This window comes from Mobula birostris, chromosome 4, assembly GCF_030028105.1.
Source record: "Mobula birostris isolate sMobBir1 chromosome 4, sMobBir1.hap1, whole genome shotgun sequence".
NCBI lineage: Eukaryota > Metazoa > Chordata > Chondrichthyes > Myliobatiformes > Myliobatidae > Mobula > Mobula birostris.
Genome location: NC_092373.1, coordinates 108,598,169 through 108,622,417, shown reverse-complemented (window position 1 = coordinate 108,622,417; position 24,249 = coordinate 108,598,169). Strand labels below are relative to the sequence as shown.

Below are 24,249 nucleotides of genomic sequence, written 5' to 3'. Positions count from 1 at the left end.
AATTGTGACTTGCACTCGCAAGTTTGGATTGTTAACGTACATTAAAGAAAACGGTTCTACACTAATTCCTAAGGAAAGGCACTTCTTATCTTTCTCTAGTTCAGAAAAACAGCCATTTGTCATAGCTTTCTGTCATCTATTACAGGACACATCTTACCTTGATGTGTAGGCTTCCATTCTTTGCAAGTGGCAGCCTCTATTCTGTGATTATAAAATTCAACACAGGAAAATATACAAAAGTGGATTCTGAATTGAGAGTCTACTGTTAAAGGAATAAAATAGAGAAGCTGGGATCAATTATATTGGAAAAAAAGGTGACATAGGAGATTTGACAGAAGTATATAAGTATATAAAATGATCAGGATTCTGGATACAGTGGTTCATGGGGTGGTCAACTGAATGTCACTGGTATAAAATAAAGGGTAAAGGATCAACAGTGACATAAAAAGAAATTTTCATATTGTGCAGCCTGTAGCTGGAATTTTAGCAGATATGGTGGAGGCAGGTTACACTGCAGTATTCAAAAGAGACAATATACAATGAGGAAAAGTTGCTGGGAATCAAGCAGCAAGTTATTTTGGTAGAAAGTTGGCACAGACATGATGGGTCAAATGGCCTCCTTTTGTGTTGTAACCATTCTATGATTCTAAGCATGTTAGCTGTCACCATCTTCCAAATTGGGGAGTACGTCATTAAAAAAAAAGGTATCATAGTGAGCTGTGAGTAATTTATTATTTTCTTGAGAACCTTGAGCATTCCATTTCCCTTGTTCAACACTGAAAATAAACAAGCTGTCTTCCTATCACCACTGAAAAACGCAGCAGTAATCTGGAATGAGAACAGTTTCCTTGCATTATGGAATCTCCAAATGACACCTTTGTATAGCAAACAGGGGCACAGTCAAATTGAAACTTCTATTCTTCATTAGAACAGTGACAAACATATAACAGTACAGAATAGGAAAAGGCCTCCTGACCCACATTGTGGGTGAAACAAATTAAACTAGTAATCAAATACCTTCTGTCTACATTCTCAGCACATTCATCCATTTGGCTCTGCTATCACCCATAGCAGCACATTCCAGACAGCTACCACACTCTGCATAAAGTATCTTCCTCACATATCTCCTTAGAACTTACCCCACCATACCCCACTCCACCTTAAATGAATGTCCTCTTGTATTAGACATTTCAACCCTGAGAGGAAGATACCAGCTGGCTACTCTATCTGTGCCTCTCACAATCTTATGATCTTCCGTACGGCCTCTCCCACACAGAGTGAACAACCCAATTTTGTCCATTCTCTCCTACAACACATGCCCTCTCATCCAAGCGGCTTTCTAATAAACTCGTTCTGCACTTGCCCCAAACCCTCCCCATTCTATCTATAATGGGGCAACCAGAATTGAATGTAATACTCCAGATGCAGCCAAACAGTTTTATAAAGCTGCAAAATAACCTCCACTTGAACTCAGTGCTCAACTAACAAAGGCAAGCATGCCATGTGCCTTCTTTACCACTGTGCATATACTTTCAAGGAGCAATGGACTTCAAAGTACATTTAGTATCAAAGAAAGCACGAGGACAGGTGAGCCCTGGGCTGGACATCCTGCTCACTTGAGGAAGGTGAAACATTTTCCACAGCCTCTCCTTTCTAGTTGTAGTGATCACCTCAGGACCACTGTTTGCCTGGCCATGCAGGAGGTCACTCACATATGGCCTCTCCTACACTACTGTGCCCATGGCAACCTTCACGTGGCGTCCATATTCTTACTGAGTTTGCTATGTCATGGTGTGACCGAGTGTCCAGCAGTATGACTGGGCAGGCAGGCTGGGCTTATCAGCCTGGTTGGCAGCCAGCCTAAGAGAAGGACAACTCTGAATCTAAACCCGGGTAGATGGGGCTCATCAGCCTTGCCAGACAGTCTGTCTAGGAGAAAGAAAACTCTGATACCCAAACTACAGCCTCGTGGTTGCCGCAGTCCATTGTGGAATGTCCTCTGGCCTAAAGAGTGGAATTGGTCTGCGTGCACCGATCCTCACTATAACCTACACAGCACAGGCAGGGAGAAAGGGCCTACAATAATGGAGATGTTCTCTCCTGATCTTTGTAAGCCAGTCATGTATGTAGAATACAACTCTGAGTTTTGTCTTCCCCACAGACAGCCACAAAACAACGAATAAGCATGGAACCCATTCGAAGAAAAAAGTACCAACCCCTCCAAATGCAAAAAAAATCACAAAAATGGCAACAAAAAAAACGAGCGAGAACCCCGAGATTCTTCCGTATACCAAAACTGTTAAGACCCTCCTCTGCATTACATGATCAAATAGCCTTCCTTCTGTATCACTATCCAAAATGAAAAGAGATCTAACTAGATGAAATAAATGCACTTCCTCATGCTCCCTTCACAAGAGTTCAAGAGCAGATTCAGTGACCAACTATCTGCCTATTTCCATTCTCTTTGGATATGCACTTTCCAGTTTCCCATTGCTTTATGATGTTGATATCCCAATCCAAGTTGAAAATAGAGACTTTGGCATTCTACACTCTTCCATAGAAGTCTAACACAAGTTGAAGGTGTATACCTTCAAGGCTGAAATGTTGAGGTTTTATAAGGCACTGGTGAGTCCTCACTCAGAGTATTGTGGGCAATTTTGGGTCCCTTATCTAAGAAAGGATGTGTTGACATTGGAGAGGGTTCAAAGGAGGTTCACAAAAATGATTTTGGGGTTGAAAGGATTATCATATGGGAGGCATTTGATAGCTGTGGGCCTGTACTCGCTGGAATTTAGAAGAATGTTCTCGTTGAGATCTATCAAATGTGGGAAGACCTAGACAGAGTGGATGTGGAGAAAATTTTTCCTGTCGTGAAGGTGTCTAGGACACAGTGCGCCACCCCTAAATAGAGGGATGTCCATTTCGGATGGAGTTGAGGAAGAATTTCTTTAGTCGAGTGGTGGTGAATCTGCATAATTTGTTGCTACAGTGGCTGTGGAGGCTAAGTCATTGAGTGTATTTAAGGTGGAGATTGATAGATTTTTGATAAATCAGGCTGTGGTAGAGATGACAGCAAATGGATCAGCCATGATGGAATGGTGGAACAGGCTCGATGGGCCAAATGGTCTAATTCTGCTCCCATGCTTATGATCTATCTTACCTTTCTTTGAGGTGCACAATAGCCTCCAGCTTTAATAATGTGTTAAATAGTTTCAGATACTAACATGTCCATTTCGCAGTAGTAGGCAGATGCTCGATTTTATTTCCGAAAGTGAAGAAGGGAATGTGCTGGAGTTCTTGGGGTTCATAAACACCAATGAAACAGGACCCTTAGCCATTGAATCCACTCTGACCATCACATAGCAATTATGTTATACTCCCTACATCCCAATCAACTGACCACTATGAACTTATAGATGGAGACATAGCTTCATTTTGTTTATTTCTGTTTTAAATTCTTTTTATCAGTTATATTCTCTTTAGTTTTTCAATAATTTAATTATACTGTCGAATACGCATCAAAGCATTTATAAATCAAATTTCAAAATTTATTCGTATTCAAGGAACATATATGTCACTATAATCTACCTTGAGATTCATTTTCCTTGCGGGCATTCATAAGGAAATACAATAGAACCAATGAAAAAGTACATACAAAGACTGACAAACAACCATTGCTCAAAAGAAGATAAACTGTTCCAATACAAAGCAAAATGAATTAATCATGATAATAAATAAATAATACTGAGAGCATGAATTGTAGAGTTCTTGAAAGAGAGCCCATAGGTTGTGGAATCAGTTCAGTGTTGAGGTGAGTGAAGTTATGCACACTGGTTCAGAAGCCTGGTGGTTGAAGGATAATAACTGCTCCTGAACCTGTTTGTGTGAAATCTAAGACTCCAATACCTCCTTCCTGATGGCGGCAGCAAGAAGAGAGCATGGCCTGGATAATGGATACTGATTTCTTGTGGCAGTGCTCCTTGTAGATGTGTCAGCGGTGAGGAGGCTTTTTCTGTGATGAACTGGGTTACATTTTGTAGGCTTTTCCATTCCTGGACATTGGTGTCTCCAGGCCCTGATGTAGCCAGTCAGGATACTCTCTACTATGCATCTATGGAAGTTTATCAAAGTTTTCGAAAACATACCAAATCTGCACTAACAATTAACAAGTGGAGACACTACCATGCCTTCTTTTTAATGGGACTTACGTACTGGTCACAGGACAGATCCTCTGCAAATTATAACGCCAGCCAGGGAACTTAAAGTTACTGTCCTCTCCACCTCCGGTTTCCTCCTCCTGTAGCCAATAAAAATCGTTGGTTTTGCTGACATTGTGTGAGAGGCTGTTGTAGCACGATCCAACCAGCTTTTCAACCTCTGATTCAGCCCACAACAGTGGTGTCATCAACAAACTTAAATATGGCATTGGAGCTGTAATTAACCTCACAGTCACAGGTATAAAGCGAGTACAGCAGGTGGCTAAGCACACAGAATGTGGTGCACTTGTGAGGATGGTGATTGTGAAAGCGATTGAGGACCAAGCTGCACAAGGAGGTAACAGGGCTGAGGGAAGAGCCAATGAAATGACATCTGCTGTAGATCTGTTGTGATAGTAGACAAACTGGAGCAAATCCAAGTCACTCCTCAGGCAGGAGTCAAGGTTTCATGAATAACCTCTCAAAGCACTTCATCACAGTGGATATTAGTGCTACTGGATGATAGTCATTAAGGGAGGTTATTGCATTTTGCTTGGACATTGGTAAACTTACAAGCTCACTATATCACAAACATGAGAAAGTTTGCAGATGCTGGAAATCCAAGCAACACACACAAAATGCTGGAGAAACTCAGCAGGGCAGGCAGCATCTATGGAAAAGAGTACGGTTGATATCCTGGGCCGAAACCCTTTGGCAGGTCTGGAGAAGAAAAACTGAGGAGTCAGTTAAAAGGGGAGGAAGAAAATAAGATGATAGGTGAAACTGTGAGGGGGAGAGGTGGAGTAAAGAGCTGGGAAGTTGATACAGGGCTGGAGAAGAAGGAATATGATAGGAGAGGACAGAGGTCATGGAAGAAAGAAAAGGGGGAGGAGGACCAGAGGGAGATGATGGGCAGGCAGGGAGATAAGGATAAAGAGGGAAAAGGGAATGGGGAATGGTGAAGGGAGGGAGGGGCATTACCGGAAGTTCGAGAAATCGATGTTCATGCTATCAGGTTGGAGGCTATCCAGATGGAATATGAGGTGATGTTCCTCCAACCCGGGTGCAGCCTCATCGTGGTAGTAGAGGAAGCCAAGGACTGACATGTCAGAATGGGAATGGGAAGTAGAATTAAAATGAGTGGCCACTGGGAGATCCGCTTTTTTGAGTGGACGGTGCTCATAGGTGCTAGGTGAAGTGGTCTCCCAATCTACATCAGGTCTCACCAATATACAGGAGAACACAATGGGAGCACGAGATACAATAGATGACCCCAACAGACTGACAGGTGAAGTGTCATCTCACCTGGAAGAACTGTTTGAGATCCTGAATGGTAGTGAGGGAGGTGGTGTAGGGGCAGGTGTAGCACTTGTTCCGCTTGCAAGGATAAGTGGCAGGAGGGAGATCAGTGGGGAGGAATGAATGGACAAGGAAGTCACATAGAGAGCAATCCCTATGGAAAGCGGAAAGTGGGGGGGGAGGGAAAGATGTGCTTGATGGTAGCATCCTGTCGGAGATAGCAGAAGTTTTGGAGAATTATGTGCTGGACGCAGAGGCTGGTGGGGTCGTAGTTGAGGACAAGAGGAACCCTACCCCAGGTGGGGAGGCAAGAGGATGGGGTGTGTTTATCGTTTGAAGGCAGCGTTGATGGTGAAGGAAGGGAAGCCCCTTTCTTTGAAGAAGGAGGACATCTCCTTTGTTCTGGAATAAAAATCCTCTCCTTCATTGAAGAATGAAAAGCCTCATGCTGAGAGCAGATGTGGCAGAGACAGAAGAATTGAGAGGAGCAGATGGCATTTTTATAAGTGACAGGTTGGGAAGGGATATTGTCTAGCTAGCTATGAGAGTCTGTGGGTTTATAATAGACATCAGTAGACAAGCTGTCTCCAGAGATAGACAAAGAGATCGAGAAAGGAGAGGGAGGTGTCGGAAATGGACCAGGTAAATTTGTTATCAAGATGGCTTCACAGTGCAAGTCCACATAATACAATCTAAATTTTTTTTAAAATTTAAGTCATTATATTGTGAAATATTTGTGAGAGAATTACATTCTGCATACCTAGATCAGGTGAAGGAGCCAGAGAGTTTACTAATCAGAATTATAGTTTATTACAGCATTAGAAATCCAGGTATGCAAATGATAACTTTTTACAGGAAGGCTGGTTTGGAAATATTCAAAAATTTCATTAGTTCAAAAGGTTTCTGTCAGTTGTGGAGTAGAAAGTTGCAAAACAGTTGACTCCCTGGAGGGCCAAACCACTGACAAATACATGAGCACACAAGTCCTGTTGTGGCTATCAATTTCACACTATAATGGTGCTAATTGTCAAATGAGCTGTTATCATTACAATTACAAAATCCTGACCAATGACTGTGGTTACTTTCCTCGTTTTGGAAATGCTGTCTTGTTTATTCTCTTCAAAAATATAGCCTGTATTTGTACCACACACAAAATGCTGGAGGAACTCAGCAGGACAGGCAGCATCTATAAAAAAGAGTATAGTCGACGTATCAGGCCGAAACCCTTCAGTAGGACTGGAGAAAAAAAGCTGAGGAATCGATTTGAAAGGTGGGGAGGGAGGTGGGACAGGAGAGAGAAACACAAGGTGATAGGTGAAACCTGAAGGGGGAGGGTGAAGTAAAGAGCTGGGAAGTTGATTGCTGAAAGAGACAAAAAACATGGGAACAAGAAAAAGGGGGAGGAATACCAGAGGGAGGCGATGGGCGGGCAAGGAGATAAGGTGAGAAGAAAGGGAAAAGGGGATGGGGAATAGTGAAGGGGGGGAGGGGGGCTTCACTGGAAGTTTGATTAATTAATGTTCATGCCATCAGGCCGGATGCTACCCAAATGGAATATAAGTTGTTGTTCCTCCAACCTAAGTGTAATCTCATCATGACAATGGAGGAGGCCATGGATGGACATATCAGAATGGGAATGGGAAGTGGAAGTAAAATGGGTGGCCACTGGGAGATCCTGCTATTTCTGGTGGATGGAGCATAGGTGCTTAGTGAGGCGGTCTCCCAATCTACATCGGGTCTCACCGATATACAGTAGGTCACACCAGGAGCACCAGACACAGCAGATGACCCCAACAGACACCCAGGTGAAGTATTGCCTCACCTGGAAGGACTGTTCTGGGGCCCTGAAAGGTAGTGAGGGAGGGGGTGTAGCACTTGTTCTGCTTGCAAAGATAAGTGCCAGGAGGGAGATCAATGGGGAGGGATGAGTGGACAAGGGAGTCATGTAGGGAGCAATCCCTGCGGAAAGCAGAAAGTGGAAGGGGGGTTAGATGTGCTTGGTGGTGGGGTCCCATTGGAGATGGCAGAAGTTTCAGAGAGAATTATGTGCTGGACCTGGAAGCTGGTGGGGTGGTAGGTGAAGACAAGAGGAATCCTATCCCTGGTAGGATGGCGGGAGGATGGGGTAAGAGCAGGCGTGCAAGAAATGGAAGAGATGCGGTTGAGGGCAGCGTTGATGGTGGAGGAAGCGAAGCCCCTTTCTTTGAAAAAGGACATGTCTTTTGTTCTAGATTGAAAGCCTCATTCTGACAGCAGATGTGGTGGAGACAGAGGAATTGAGAGAAGTGGATGATGTTTTTACAAGGAATGGGGTGGGAAGAGGTATTATTTGCGTCCTATCTAGATAGGTCCTATCCAGGTGACCTATATATCTGCAGCTTCCCAAGTACCTTCTCCATAGTAATAGCAACTGCACTCACTTCTTCCCCTTGACCCTCTTGAACTTCCACCATATTGCCGGTGTATTCCACAGTGAAGACTGATGCAAAATACTGACACAGTTTGTCCATCATTTCTTTGTCCCCCATTACTACCTCTCCAGCTTCATTTTCAAGTTGTCCGCTATCTCCTCTCACCTCTCTTTTACTCTTTATATATCTGAAAAATCTTTTGGTATTCTCTTTGATATTATTGGCTAGCTTATCTTCATATTTCATCTTTTTCCTCCTCATGGCTTTTTTAGTTGCCTTCTGTTGGTTTTTAAAAGCTTCCCAATCCCCTAACTTCCCAATAATTTTTGCTCTATTATATGCCATCTCATTTGCAGTTATGTTGTCTTTGACTTCCCTTGTTAGCCATGGTTGCATCATCTTGCCTTAGAATATTTCTTCTTTGGGATATACAGTATATATCCTGCACATTCCAAGCTGCTTCCAGAAACTCCAGCCACTGCTGCTCTGCTGTCATCCCTGCTAAAGTCCCCTTCCTCTCTCACACTGTAATTTTCTTTACTCCACTTGTAATACAAATACATCTGACTTCAGCTTCTCCCTCTCAAATTGCAGGATGTATTCTATCATATTCTGATCACTGCATCCCAAGGGATCCTTTATCTTAACCTCCCTTATCAAATCCAGTTCATCACACAAAACCCAATCCAGAATAACTTTTCCCCTAGTGGGCTTAACCACAAGTTGCTCTAAAGAGCCATCTCATAGGCATTCTACAAATTCTCTCTCTTGGGATCCAGCACCAACTTGATTTTCCCAATTTATTTGCATCTTGCAATCTCTCATAACTATTGTAACATTGCCCTTTTGACATGCCTTTTCCATCTCCTGTTGTAAGTTGTAGCCCACATCCTGGCTACTGTTTGGAGATCGTATACAACTCCCATCAGGGTCTTTTTGCCCTTGCTGTTTCTAAACTCAACACACAAGGATTCTACGTCTTCTAACTCTATGTCACATCTTTCAAAGGATTTGATTTCATTTTTTACCAACAGGGCCACCCCACCCCCTCTGCCTACCTGCCTGTCCATTCAATACAATGTGTATCCTTGGATGCTAAGCTCCCAACTATAATCTTCTTTCAGCCATGACTCAGTGATGCCCAAGGCATACCTGCCAACCTCTAACTGCACAACAAGATCATCTATCTTATTCTGTAGTCTGTGTGCATTCAAATACAACACCTTCCATCCCGTATTTATCATCTATTCAATTTTGTCCCCATGTTACACTGCACCTAGTTCCACTGACCGCAATTCCACCTGTCCTTCCTCACAGTCTCACTACACACTGCATCCGCTCATATACCAACTGCCCCATCTTCAGCCCTATCAATCGACTTTCCATCCCCCCCCCACATTAGTTTAAACCCCCCCCCACCCCCACCCCCAAGCAGCTCTAACAAAACCTGCCCACAAGGATATTGGTATCCCTCTGGTTCAGGTGTAACTCATTCCTCTTGTACAGGTCATACCTTTCCCAGAAGCGATCCCTATGTTTGAAGAAAACCCTGCCTAATTACCATCAGCATATAATCTGTAGCACCAGAGGTTCCAACACACGAGACCACTGTTATACTAAGATAAGGAATGCCTACCATTCCATGCCCAGAGTGCATTTTGGTAAATCCTATCATTTGGCTGTATTTCTCCTACCTGCATACAGTCAGAGGCAAATGAGCAAAGTTCCAAAGATTAGGACAACAAAGAGGTGCTTGCAGGAGTGAGAGGAATGACTCAGGGATTGCTTTGAGTCAGTGGACTAGGCCGTCTTCAACAACTTATTTATGGATCTGAACGAATACACCATGGTTATGACGGACTTTTTAAAAACAGCTGTAGATGAGTGGCACCACAAAATCATTCTGAGTCTTCCTCAGCCAGAAGCCCTGGATGAACCATGAAATCCACAATGTGCTGAGTGCCAGATCAGAGGCATTCAAGTCCGGTGACCGAGAAAGTTACAAAAGTTCCAAGTACAATCTCCAGAAAGCTATCTCACGAGTGAAATGGGAATTCTGGACTAAACTTGAATCAACAAAGGATGTCCAACAGTTGTGGCAGGACTTAAATACTATCACCACTTATAAACTTAAATCAAGTGACATAGGCAACAATAGGGCTTCGCTTCCAGATGATCTCAATGCCTTCTAAGCTTGCTTTGACCATCAAAACATGGGGGAACCATCACGAACTGCCACAGCCCCCTATGATTTCAGTTTCTGAGGCTGACATGTGAACAGCTTTCAGGAGGATGAACTCACGAAAAGCATCCAGCCCACATGGGGTACCTGGCCAAGTACTAAAGGCTTGTGGTAATCAACTGACTGGAGTGTTCACTGAGATCATTATCTCTCACATCAGCAGTCTGAAATACCAACCTGCTTCAAGCAGACTTCACTAATACCGATGCCTAAGAAAAGTGTAGTGACCAGCCTCAACGACCATCACCCAGTAGCACTTAGATACACAGCGATGAAGTGTCTTGAGAAGTTGGTGATCAAGCATCAATTCCTGCCTGAGAAGTGACTTATATCTCCTCCAATTCGCCTACCGGAGCAACAGGTGCACAGCAGATACCATCTCATTGGCTCTTCAATCAACTTTGAATCTCTGGACAACAAAGCAGCATACATCAGGCTGATAACAGGAGAAAGTCTGCAGATACTGGAAATCTGAGCAACACACACAAAATACTGGAGGTGGAGGAACTCAGCAGGCCAGGCAGCATCTATGGAAAAAAGCACAGTCGACATTTTGAGCTGAAACCCTTCGGCAGGACTGTACAAGAAAAGCTGAGATTTGAAATTTCACCATAAGGCTGTGTGCTTAGTTTCCTGCTCTTTTCACTTCACACTTATGACTGTGTGGCTAAGCATGGCTCCAATGCCATATTCAAGTTTGCTGATGACACCAGCATCATAGACCGAATCAAAGGTGGTGATGAACCAGCACATAGGAGGGAGGTTCAAAATCTGGCTGAGTGGTACCATAAAACAACCTCTTTACTCAATGTCAGGAAAACCAAGGAGCTGATAATTGACCAGGAGAAGGAAACCAGAGATCCATGGGCCAGACCTCCCTGGAAGATCACAGGTGGAGAGGATTAGCAACTTTAAATTCCTCGGTGTTATTATTTTGGAGTACCTGTCCTGGGCCCAGCACACAAGTGCAATTACGAAGGAAGCACAGCAGTGTGTCTACTTCCTTAGGAGTTTGTTGTGAATTGGCATGACATCTAAAACTTTGACAAATTTCTACAGATGTGTGGTGGAGAGTGTATTGACTGGCTATGTCACAGCCTAGTATGGAAACACCTTTGACCTTGAATGGAAAATCCTACAAAAAGTAGTGGATACCGCCCAGTCCATTACGGGTAAAGCCATTCCAACTATTGAGCCAATCTACATGAAATGCTGTTGCAGGAAAGCAGCATCCATCATCAGGGACCCCCCACCACCCAGGTCATGCTCTCCTCTCACTGCTCTCATCAGGAAGAAGATACAGGAGCCTCAGGGGAATGGCCACAGGGGTAGACTGTATTGCCTGCCCATTTCCCTTCCCTCTCCTGACAGTCACCCAGGTACCGCCTCCTGCAACTTCGGGGTGACTACCTCCTTCCTGTAGCTCCTGTCTATCACCTCTTCATTTTCCTGCATGAGCCACAGGTCATCAAGCTTTACTTCAATTTTCATCTGTTTAAACATTGAATGTTTTAAGACTTAACATGATTTTGATATATTAGTAAGATCTGAATGAATAGTCAGCATTTTCTAATAATACAATAAGACAGATGTTAAATATTAGTCCAACATTAAAGTGATAATTTTACCTGGCATCTTCCCCTTTGAGGAAAATAAAAGGCTGCTGTACATGTTGCACAGAGTTGGTAAGACACTAAAGTGCTGAGGAAGTTATTTTCTGCAAAAATGTAATTACAGAAACAGCAATATCATATCCTGCCACTTTAGAAAAAGATTTCCAATATTTTAAGCAATGAATCATTAGGTCTTAAGACAACAGAGTATGTTTTTGGCCATTAATTGCGGTCCTTTGTGTACCTTCTTAGGAGGAGAATTATAGAGCTTTCTCTGACAGGTGAGCTTTTTTGGGGGGTGGGGGTAGGTGTTATGGGTGAGTAAAACAGAGAAGAAACTCCATCGGGAGCTGGACTAACGCCACTATCCTTCACCCCCAGAAGACTTGATCACATGTTAATCTCACTGAACATGCTCTTATCAAGTTAATATTTTTATTACAAATAACTACAATTATTACAAAGCTTTACAAATCTCACAGAAAAACTACCTTCTTGTAACTTTATCCTAAATATATAAGCCAGCTTTATCTTAGCCTTTAATGTTTTCTGCAACAATCAATAACATTTTGGAGCTCCCCTGCTTATTGCTTTTCATCATTTAGAAAATACTCTCTTCTTAGGTCCAAAGCACGACCTCTTATCTGCTACACTAGACCACACTTTTGACCCATTTATTCTCTTTATATGTAGCCAGGTGACCGTTGAATATCATTTTTTATTGTTAAAGTGCACTTATGTATTCACTTTGGTAATGCTAGAAGGCCTGTGCCTTTAAGAGAAATCAGTGATGTCATTTTGCATGGGTGGAGTAGAACGAAGAGTTACCATGTTCTAGAAAGGACGACGTTTGAATGTTTTTCCACGTTTGGTGAGGAAAGGTGAATAATATTTGATAATATCCATGTAAATTCATTTACTCTTGTTGGTGAGTCTAGAATATCAGTAATTTGACACGTTTTACATGTGGATGCTTTAGATTTTAGCGAATAAATTGATCAGCACTGGATAGCATGATTGCGAAGTTCCTTATTTGGCCTACTAGGTTAGACTTTTAGTAATTCAACTACAAGGCAATATATTGTAAAAGTTTATTTGTCTTTATTGTTTCATGACCGAATGTGAATATAACAGAGTACTGTGAATGTGTTAATTTCTGTTCACGTATCGTGAGCAAGAAGGACTCGTTTCAGGGTCTAGCCTATACAGGTTTCCCCCACTATCCGAAGGTAGAGCGTTCCTATGAAGCCATTAGTAAGCCGAAATGATGTAAAGCGAAGAAGCAATTACCATTAATTTATATGGGAAAATTTTTTGAGCGTTCCCAGACCCAAAAATAACCTACCAAATCATACCAAATAGCACATAACACCTAAAATAACACTAACATATAGTAAAAGCAGGAATGATATGATAAATACATAGCCTATATAAAGTAGAAATAATGTATGTACAGTGTAATTTCACTTAAAGGAATCGAGAAGATTTAGCCAAACTGATTTGTAGAAAAAAAATTGGCACGTACACGCATGCACACACACCTGCCCACACAAGGCTTCACGGTCATGGTAGTCTTTCTTGGGATAAACACAAGTTTAAAGTGTTTGTCTTTTTTCGTAAAAGCAAAAATCCTTTTTCAGTTAGCGAAAACAGGTACTTATGTAGGTCTTTCGTAAAAGCGAAGTGGTGTAAAGCGAACATTCTTAAAGTGGGGGACACCTGTATGTGTTTGGAAGTTAAGCACGTGTGTGCCAAATGTGAGTATATCTCTTACTTAAGATGAGATGTAGTTATTCTTATTTTCAATGTTGTGTATAAGGAACAGGGTTGGTGGGATTCTAACTTTGTTTGTATTGTTTTCTTTTAGATTTGCCACTACCGTATTGGTTTTGGAAATTTTGTTTTAGTTATTTTCATACTGCATGCGTAACAAGGGTGTGGTCTGAAGTTAAACTGAAATTGTAATAGTGAGAACTGTTTTAAAATTTATTTTGTCGTCTTTATTTCGATACACTCTTTCTACAATAAAACATCTAAAACTTTAAGACCCGAAAAAGTACTTGCTGTCCTGTGTGTGTATTTTTCCCCACGATACAAAATTTTAATGCCTCTGTCATTTAATGCTTCTATTCACATTGCGTGTAAATCAGCAAACACAAATTCCTGAATTCTTCAGCTGACATTTTTGTAATCTATTTTTCTCAGCAAAGCTTGGTTTATTCTAAAGAGTGTCATGTGTGATGCCAAACAGAGCTACCAGACGGATGATGCTAATAAGAGAGATAACGGAAGACAATGGAGAAACGTTCAAAATGCTAATAAGAGAGAAGAGAGAGATTAACAAGAAAGAAACACAATTCAGATTTTGCTGAACACCTACACTCTGTCCGCCAGAGAAAGTAGGATCTCCCAGTGGCCACACATTTTAATTCCACATCCCATTCTGACATGTCTATCCATGGCCTCCTCTACTGTAAAGATGAAGCCACACTCAGGTTGAAGGAACAACACCTTATATTCCGTCTGGGTAGCCTCCAACCTGATGGCATGAACAGTGACTTCTCTAACTTCCACTAATGCCCCACCTCCCCCTCATACCCCATCCGTTATTTATATACACATATCCTTTCTCTCTCTCTCCTTTTTCTCCCTCTGTCCCTCTTACTATACTCCCTGCCCATCCTCTGGGTTTTCCCCCCCTCCCCCTTTTCCTTCTCCCTGGGCCTCCTGTCCCATGATCCTCTCATATCCCTTTTGCCAATCACCTGTCCAGCTCTTGGCTCCACCCCTCCCCCTCCTGTCTTCTCCTATCGTTTTGGCTCTCCCCCTCCCACTTTTAAATCTCTTACTAGCTCTTTCTTCAGTTAGTCCTGACGAAGGGTCTCGGCCTGAAACGTCGACTGTACCTCTTCCTAGAGATGCTGCCTGGCCTGCTGCATTCACCAGCAACTTTGATGTGTGTTGCTCAGATATTGACAGACCGTTTGCTTTGAACCTGAACTGTTTGAAGTTTGATGGACAGGTGATACCCCAGCGGGGGGGATAAAAAAAGCAGGTTTGCTAAGGCACGACACGCCACGAGACCCTGGAAAGAGCAGTGTGCACCCACAAGTTGGTGTGAGTTTGGAGGACCGGTTCGCGGGAATTGGTCACAGGCTCACAGGGTGTAAAGGTACGATCGGTGGGAACCTGGGGTGTGTGTCCGCCCTTGCCTGGGTGCCGGGTTCACCGCGGAAGAACGATCGTATCCGGAACGGAGGGGTCACAGTCGGTGACCACAGCGGGATCAGAAGACATCAAAAGGTCTGCCCAAAACCAACTGCATCTCTCACTCTCTCTCTCTCTCTCTCCAACGGTACAACAACAGGGATTACTTCGAACTGCACTAAACTGAACTGAACTCTGCTTCACTTAAGACTGATCATTTTACCCCTAGACTGCGATAGAGCTTGGTTGATTCCTATTACCCTGTTTCTGTGTATATGTGTGTATTATCATTGCTAACCTGTTACATTTATATCCTTACGATTCAAGTACTGTATTACTTATTTCTTTAATAAAACTTTATTAGTTCCTAGTAATCACAGACTCCAACGAGCGTTCCATTTCTGCTGGTTTGGCAACCCAGTTACGGGGTACGTAACAAGAGTAGGCTACTTAAGTTTGAATATTTCCTGGTCAAAGAAGCAATTATATAATAAATGTGACTATCATTCATTCAAAAGACCATTTCAATAGAACTTGAGATTTTGAACTCTAATCACAGATGTTTTACACTAAACTATTTTGAGCAATATCACTGATGTAAAAGGCTAGAGTGGTCCATGAAGCATTGAAATACTAACTTTGACTGTGCCAACAGCATTTCCATAGAATTAACTAAATCCATTTCTAATGTCTTTTTTAAATGAGTGAAATACATTAACTTTTCAAGTAAAAGAACAGAAATGTGCTACTGATAATGGAATTAATGGGGAGTAAAACTATTTTAAGGACCTTCCTCGATTCCAGAACTCCTGTCAAGAAATTTGTCTTTTCAAATATTAGCAAGGTTCTCACTTCCCTAAACATCATTTTCTGCAGCATACAACTTGCCCTAATAATGTTGCCCTAATAACATCAAGGTTCACCTACGCCAGTGGTTCCCAACTTTTTTATGCCATTGACCCCTGCTATTAACTGAGGCGTCCATGGAGCCTAGGTTTGGAATCTCAGCTCTACGGTGAGATTTTAACCACACTAGTGTGAAATGTAATAGTTTTTTTCACAGAATAGCTCCATTTTATGTGATAGCCTTGTTTTTTTTTTAAAATACAGGACAATCGTATGAATTGTATTCTTTGTCGTCAACCAGATCTGCCTCACATATACAGTACCTTGACAGTTTTATGCATGTAAAGGCCATGACCAAACTCAATTTCTTATCCTCAGAACCATTCCATCCTGATGCTGCTGTTTTCTGCTGCATGTCAGTTTGTTGTTTACTGTTAAATTAAGGAGCTCACCTGAACTTATACTCGGTGGGAGGAGACCACAACTATCTTCAGTCTACAGGGGCAAATAGCGCTGGCAGAACATCGCTTATATTGCAATAATTCCTTTTTCAGAACATGCTGAAAAGATCAGTTACTGCAGATTGAGAACTGATAGAGCTTGCAACATAAACAGGGAACATGGCACAATCCAACATTAGTTTCAGCACACAGGGAAATCTGACGTTACTCTACAATATATGCAATTGGAGACCTTGTCCTCTGAAATCTGCCCAACATGTATGATGAACCACAAACCTGATATGTTTATGATCAGCTCCAAAGAAAAAGCTGACTAGTTTCTAAAGCTAAATACTTGACATCCGTCAATATATTAATGCAATAGAAATAGTTAATTAGTTTTGTATCCTGAACTTCAGGTTGTTTATTAGTGTTTTGGGATTGCATTTGTAAAACTCAACAACCCAAGCAAAACTAACCTTGGTACACAGAGTTGGCAACCAAAGTGGCATAAAGACTTGAGATGGGGAATAGATGGACCAGCAAAAGTAAAAGTTAATGCTAATGCTGTCTGCAGAATTTATACAACAATCATTTCAGCATACAGAGAAATTGCTTGTGAATCACTCTCACTGTATAAAGCATCAGGCTCCTGCATAAGGTTGGTGTTTAGTTTTATTCCTTTCTTCAGATTCCCACCTGTTTACTAGTCAAATATAAGATGGTTCAAATTTATTATGTTCTCTATTGGTTGATGATTTAATAGTTTAGCAGCTTGCTATTCTCACATAACCTGGTCAACAATTTAAACAAAAATTTAAAGCCAAAAGATTAAAATGGAACTCATTGTTACAATGACCAACAATAAAAGATGCAAGTGTTGACAATAATACAATTAGGCATTTAAAAATGCGTGGGTTATTCAAGACAGCCAGAAAAGATTAAATAAAAACACATGCTGCAGACCAAATGTAGTTCTTTTTAATAAGTGGCTATTCATGTATAGAATCTTCAATTTCCTTACTGGCAGACCCCAGTGAATATGGATTGACAACAACATCTCCTTCGCAAGCACCATCAGCACAGGAGCACCACAAGGCTGTGAGCTCAGCACCTGCTCTATTTGCTTTATATCTATGACTGTGAGGCTAAGTACAGCTCCAATGCTATATTTAAGTTGGCAGATGACACCAGCCTCGTTGGCTGAATCAAAAATGGTGATGAATTGTCATGTAGGAGGGAGATTAAAAATCTGCTTGAATGATACCACAGCAACAAACTCTCAATCAATGTCATCTAAATCAATGATTTTTATTCACTACAGGAGGAAGAAACCAGGGGTCCATGAGCCAGTCCTCATCAGGGGATTAGAAGTGGAGAGGATCGGTAACTTTAAAGTCCTTGGTGTTATCATATCAAAGAATCTGACGTAGGACCATCACATAAGTGCCATTACAAAGAAGGCCTCTACTCTACTTTCTTAGAAGGTTACGCAGATTCAACATGTCGTTTAAAAATCTGACAGACTTCTATCTGTGAAGAGTTTCCTGATTGGTAACACCAGGGCACAGTATGAAAAACTAATGACCAAGACTAGAGAAAGTAGTGGATACCACCCAGTCCAACACAGGAAAAAATGCCTCATCAATGAGCATGTGTACCAGGGGTGCTGCCACAAGAAAGCAGCATCTCTCATCTGGGACATCTACTATCTAAGCCATGCTCTCTTCTCCCTGCTGCTATTGAGAAGGAAATAGTGGAGCCTTAGGTCCCACACCAGAGGTTCAGGAATGGTTATTACCCTCAGCCATCAGGCTCCTGAACCAACATAGATAAATTCACTCACCTCAACTCTGAACTGTTTCCATGACCCAAGGACTCACTTTCAATGTGTGGTAAACCATATATATGTTGTAACTGGGTTAACTGTCTGAGTCAGCCCCTCTGCTGACTGCCCCTGTGGCTCCTCCCACAGATTCCTGTATAAAGGTGATTCTGCCTTGCCTCTCCCCCTCAGTCTGGGGGAAGACACTCACCGTAGAGGTCGTATTGTACAGCGAATAAAAGCCTTTCAGTATTTTACCCAACCTCAGTCTTTTGGAGTTATTGAAGGTGCTTCAATTTTATTTGCTGTATATTTTAAAGCATGGAACACGCACTGCGACCCGACAGGTTAGACCTCGATCCGCAAACGCCTGAAGCTGGAAGTGCTTTCGAACTCTGGCTGGCCTGCTTCGAAGCATACCTAGAGGAGATTAAAACGACCAACCGCGTAGTAAAGCACAGAGTTCTACTCTCCAGGGTCAGTCCACGGGTCTATTCACTGATCAGAGACCAGCCGAGCTACGACAGCGCGATGAGCACCCTCAAAGGACAATACCTGCGGCCGATAAACAGTGTCTATGCTCGGTATCGCTTAGCGACTCGGCACCAGTGGCCCAGGGAATCAAGTACTGAGTTCATCCAGGCCCTACAGACACTCGTGCGAGCCTGCAATTGCCAGGAGCTGATGGCGGCACAGCATGCAGAACTCCTAGTGAGAGACGCCTTCGTCACGGGGACCAGGTCAGTGTATGTGCGCCAGCAGCTGTTGCAAAAAGCCGATCTTACCTTAAGTTTGACGATCGAGCTGGCCGACACGCTGGAGGCCACTCTGCATAACTCCGAGGTTCTCCAGGCATGCAATTCCCCGATGGCCTCGTGGGTGCCGCTGACCCCGCAACCTGCCGGCGAATCAACCACGCCTGCTGCCAGCCGCGGGTCCCTTCAATCCGCCAGCAAATTGACCTCAGCTGCCGTTAGTCGCAAGTCCACGAAGTGCTACTTCTGCGGACTAGAGAAGCACCCCCGGAAACGCTGCCCGGCTCGACAAGCTACCTGCTCCAGCTGCGGAAAGATGGGCCACTTCGCCAAGGCCTGTAAGTCCAAATCACGAGCGGGATCGAGCAGCGCCGCGTGCGAGACATGGGGGTCGCCATCTTCCCTGCACGCTGCCACCACGTGCAAGGCATGGGGGTCACCATCTTGCCTGCTGCCATCTTCCCTGCACGCCACCACCACGTGCGAGACATGGGGGCGGTCCCCTCCCACCGCCTACGACCAACGAGTGCTCACGGGGCACCCCACCACGCCGGACCAAGACAGTGACTCAACCCTGACTTCCGTGACCCTCGACCAAAGCGCTCCCCACCAGCTCGCAAGGTCAATGCTGGACATCCTGGTGGAGGGCCGCAGGACAAGCTGCCTGTTTGACACAGGCAGCACGGAGAGTTTTATCCACCCGGACACGGTGCAGCATTGCGGACTCGTGATATGGCCGGTAAGTCAGAGGGTCACCATGGCTTCCGGGTCGCATACAACAGACATCTGGGGGGGTTGTGTAGCAACGCTAGTGGTGCAGGGCACAGAATATCGAAACGTTACGTTATTGGTCATGACTCAACTGTGTGCCCCTGTGCTATTGGGGCTCGACTTCCAGAGCCACCTGAAAAGCATGACAATGAAGTATGATGGGCCCCTCCCACCAATTACTGTCATAAATCCCCAGTTTTGAAAGGATATGTCACATTCCCCGCTACTGACCACACACACATAGACACACACACACACACACACACACACACACACACCGACCCGCACATCCCACCCAACATCATGCCAACTGCCACACTACCGACGCCACTTGCGGCCTCTACACCCTCAAGATCCCTCCCCCATTGCTGTTTGCCAACCTGACCCCCGACTGTAAACCTGTGGCAACTAAAAGCAGGAGGTACAGCGCGGGGGACGGATCCTTCATTAAGTTGGAGGTGCAGCGGCTGCTCAGGGAGGGGGTCATTGAGGCAAGCACAAGTCCTTGGAGGGCGCAGGTGGTCGTTGTTCGGAACGGGGAGAAGAACAGGATGGTCGTAGACTATAGCCAGACCATCAATAGGTTCACGCAGCTCGACGCGTACCCTCTACCCCGCATCGCGATTATGGTAAATCAGATAGCACAGTAAAAGGTGTACTCGACCATAGACCTAAAATCCGCTTACCATCAGCTCCCCATCCGCCGGGAGGACCGCCCTTGCACCGCCTTCGAGGCGGACGGCAGGCTGTATCAAATCCTGCGCGTCCCCTTCGGTGTCACGAATGGTGTATCTGTCTTCCAGAGGGCAATGGACCGGATGGTGGACCAGTGCCAACTGAAGGCTACATTCCCGTATCTGGAACCATCTGCGGTCACGACTGGCAGGATCACGACAACAACCTCCAAAAATTTCTCCAAGCGGCCAAATCTTTCAACCTCACCTATAACAAGGACAAGTGTGTATTTGGGACCACCCGACTTGCTATCCTTTGGTGTGTCGTGGAGAATGGAGTCATTGGCCCTGACCCCGACCATATGCGCTCCCTGTTGGAACTCCCTCTTCCCAACACCCTCAGAGTCCTCAAAAGGTGCCTGGGCTTCTTTTCATATTACGCCCAAATGGGTCTCTAACTACGCAGACAAGGCCCACCCCCTGGTCAAGTCCACCACATTCCCCAACTCAGCCGAGGCCCGCGCAGCCTTCAGCCACATAAAAGGGGACATTGCCAAGGCAGCAATGCATGCGGTGGACGAGGCCATTCCCTTCCAAGTAGAGAGTGACGCCTCCGAATTTGCACTGGCTGCTACCCTCAACCAGGCAGAAAGACCAGTGGCGTTCTTCTCCTGTTCTCTTCAAGGTCCTGAAATTCGGCACTCCACGGTGGAGAAAGAGGCCCAGGCCATAGTGGAAGCTATTAGGCACTGGAGGCACTATCTCGCCGGCAAAAGGTTCACCCTGCTAACTGACCAGCACTCAGTCACATTCATGTTTAATAACCAACAGTGGGGCAAAATCAAAAATGATAAAATTCTGAGGTAGAGAATCAAACTCTCCACCTACAACTATGACATAGCGTACAGGCCTGGGAAGCTCAACGAGCCCTCCGATGCCCTATCCTGGGGAACATGCACCAGCGCACAGATCGACCGGCTATACGCTCTACATATAGATCTTTGCCACCCAGGGGTCACCCGGCTTTTCCACTTCGAAAAGCCCAGAACCTGCCTTACTCCCTTGAGGAGATCAGGATGATGACCAGGGACTGCCAAGTCTGCGCAGAGTGCAAACCGCACTTCTACCGACCCGAAAAGGCACAACTCATCAAGGCCACCCGCCCCTTTGAACGACTGAGTGTTGACTTTAAGGGCCCCCTTCCCTCCACTGACCGTAATGTATACTTTCTTAACATTATCGACAAGTACTCGTGGTTCCCCTTCTCCATCCCCTGCCCCGACACCACTACCACGTCAGTTATAAAAGCCCTGCGCAAGCTCTTCATTCTGTTCGGATATCCATGCTATATCCACAGTGACAGAGAGTCCTTGTTTACGAGTGACAAGCTGCGTCAATATCTACTGGCTAGGGGAATTGCAACTAGTAGGACCACGAGCTGTAATCCCTGGGGGAATGGACAGGTGGAGAAGGAGAATGGCACGGTGTGGAAAGCCACACTCTTAGCCCTCAGGTCAAAGGGACTGCCGGTCTCCCACTGGCAGGAGGTCCTTCCCGAGGCACTCCACTCCATCCGTTCTCTGTCATGCACGGCCACCAATGCCACCCCTCATGAGCGGCTCTTTTCTTTTCCCAGAAAGTCAACCACTGGAACCACCCTACCAACTTGGCTGACGTCCCCGGGGCCAGTGCTGCTCCAGAAACATGCGAGGAGCAATAAATACTCCCCGATGGTCGAGAGGGTTCACTTACTTCATGCGAACCCCCAGTATGCCTATGTGGTTTTACCTGATGGGCGGGAGGACATGGTCTCCATCCGTGACCTGGCGCCCACAGGAGAACCGGGCCCCTACCCTGAACACTCCGTGGTGACTATTGACCCCGTACCCACTGATATATGTACCCATGAGACACCGCGCACTCCAAGCCCTACACAGACACCACACGACACTCCCATACCACGCACGCGCACGAGGGATTAACAACGCCTAACGTGCTGGCACCTCAAGTCAGGCTGGAGCCAGCACAACCACTGTCGCCGATGCAATCACCACTGGTGCTGCGTAGATCACAGCGACGGACTCGACCGCCTGATAGACTTGACCTGTAAATATACTTGTTTTAAATATTGCCAGTCACTTCACCCCGCGGGACTCTTTTTAAAAAAAGGAGGGGTGAATGTGGTAAACCATGTATATATGTTGTAACTAGGTTAACTGTCTGGACACGCCCCTCTGCTGACTGCCCCTGTGGCTCCTCCCACAGGGTCCTATAGAAAGGTGTTTTGCCTTGCCCCCCCCCCTCAGTCTGGGGGAAGACACTCACCGTGGAGGTCGTATTGTACAGCGAATAAAAGCCTTTCAGTATTTTACCCAACCTCAGTCTTTTGGAGTTATTGAAGGTGCTTCAGAATGCCTGTTTTCAGTATTATTTATTTATTGTATTTGCAATTGTCTTCTCTTGAGCGTTGGTTGTTTGCTAGTCTTTGTGTAGTGTAGTTTTAATTGATTTTACTGTATTTCCTTGTTCTACTGTGAGTGTCTGCAAGAAAATGAATGTCAAGGTAATATATAATAACATATACTGTGCATACTTAGACGAACAGTTTGCTTTGAACTTTGGACTGAGCTATTTAGTTACTTTAACGTTACAAATTTTATGGATTTTTGGAAAGTGTTTATTTCACAAGAATCCTACAAGAATAAATAAGAATAAATGGTGTAAGAAGGTATGGAGGAGCGTAACTAGTAAGTTGCCTGATGGAAGGAAACAGGAAATAGGATGTATGAAGATCAAAATGCTTCAGATGCTGGAAATCTGAAATAAAACAGAAAATACTGGAAGATAAGTGCTCCGCAAACCAATTATCCAATTTGCATTTGGTTTTTAAGTTGTAGACACATTGTGAACACTAAATGCAGATTGGAAGAAATGGAAGTGAACAATTTATTTGCCTGGAAGGGCTTTTTAGGTCCCTGGATGGTGGGAAGGGAAGCACTAAAAGGACAGATAACACACATCAAAGTTGCTGGTGAATGCAGCAGGCCAGGCAGCATCTCTAGGAAGAGGTACAGTCGACGTTTCGGGCCGAGACCCTTCGTCCTGAAATCAAGAATCTATCAACCTCTGTCTTAGATATACATAAGGATTTGGACTCCACAGCTGCCTGTGGCAAAGAATTCCACAGATTCACCACTCTCTAGCAAAAGAAATTCCTCCTCATCTCTGTTCTAAAAGGACACCACTCTATTCTAAGGCTGTGTCCTCTGGTCTTGGACTCTCCACACCCACTCTATCAATGCCTTTCAACATTCAATAGGTTCCAATTAGGTCACCCCTCATTCTTCTGAATTCCAATGGATACAGGTCCAGAGACATCAAACGCTCTTCATATGGCAAGCCATTCAATTCTGGAATAATTTTCATGAACCTCCTTTGAACCTTCTTCAGTTTCAGCACAGCCTTTCTAAGATAAGTGGCCCATAACTTCTCATAATACTCCAAGTGAGGCCTCACCAGTGCTTCATAATGTATCACCAATACATTCTTACTTTAATATACTAGTCCTCTTAAAATGAATGCTAACATCGCAATTGCCTTCCTCACCACAGACTCTACTGTACCTGCAAAGTACCCTTTAGGTCGACTGCACCTCTTCCTAGAGATGCTGCCTGGCCTGCTGCGTTCACCAGCAACTTTTATGCGTGTTGCTTGAATTTCCAGCATCCACAGAATTCCTGTTGTTTATCCTTTAGGGAATCTGGCACAAGGACTCCCAAGTCCCTTTGAGCATCAGTTTTTTGTATTTTCTCTGCAATTAGAAAATAATCAACCATTTCATTTCTTCTACCAAAGTGCATCACCATGTAATTCCCAAAACTATAATGTACTTGCCATTTCTTTGCCCAATCTCCTAATTTGTCTAAGTCCTTCTGTAGCCTCTCTACTTCCTCAAAACTACCTGGCCCCT

General features: G+C 44.3%; 1 protein-coding gene across 9 annotated transcripts in view; it reads right to left on the bottom strand.

The window, feature by feature from the left end:
• Positions 1-24,249, bottom strand: part of afap1 (actin filament associated protein 1) — a 407,775-nt gene that overhangs the window by 314,267 nt on the left and 69,259 nt on the right. For 2 of the 9 annotated variants that reach the window (XM_072255898.1, XM_072255899.1), the window contains exon 1: positions 10,499-10,636. The exons of 3 other annotated variants lie outside the window; for them this stretch is intronic. In XM_072255898.1, the coding sequence (XP_072111999.1) occupies positions 10,499-10,580 (82 nt within the window). In that variant the 5' untranslated portion in view covers positions 10,581-10,636. Of the gene's footprint in view, positions 1-10,325; positions 10,347-10,498; positions 10,640-24,249 lie in introns of those variants that run through there. 4 more of the 9 variants (XM_072255906.1, XM_072255896.1, XM_072255897.1 and 1 more) reach the window with 4 other exon arrangements.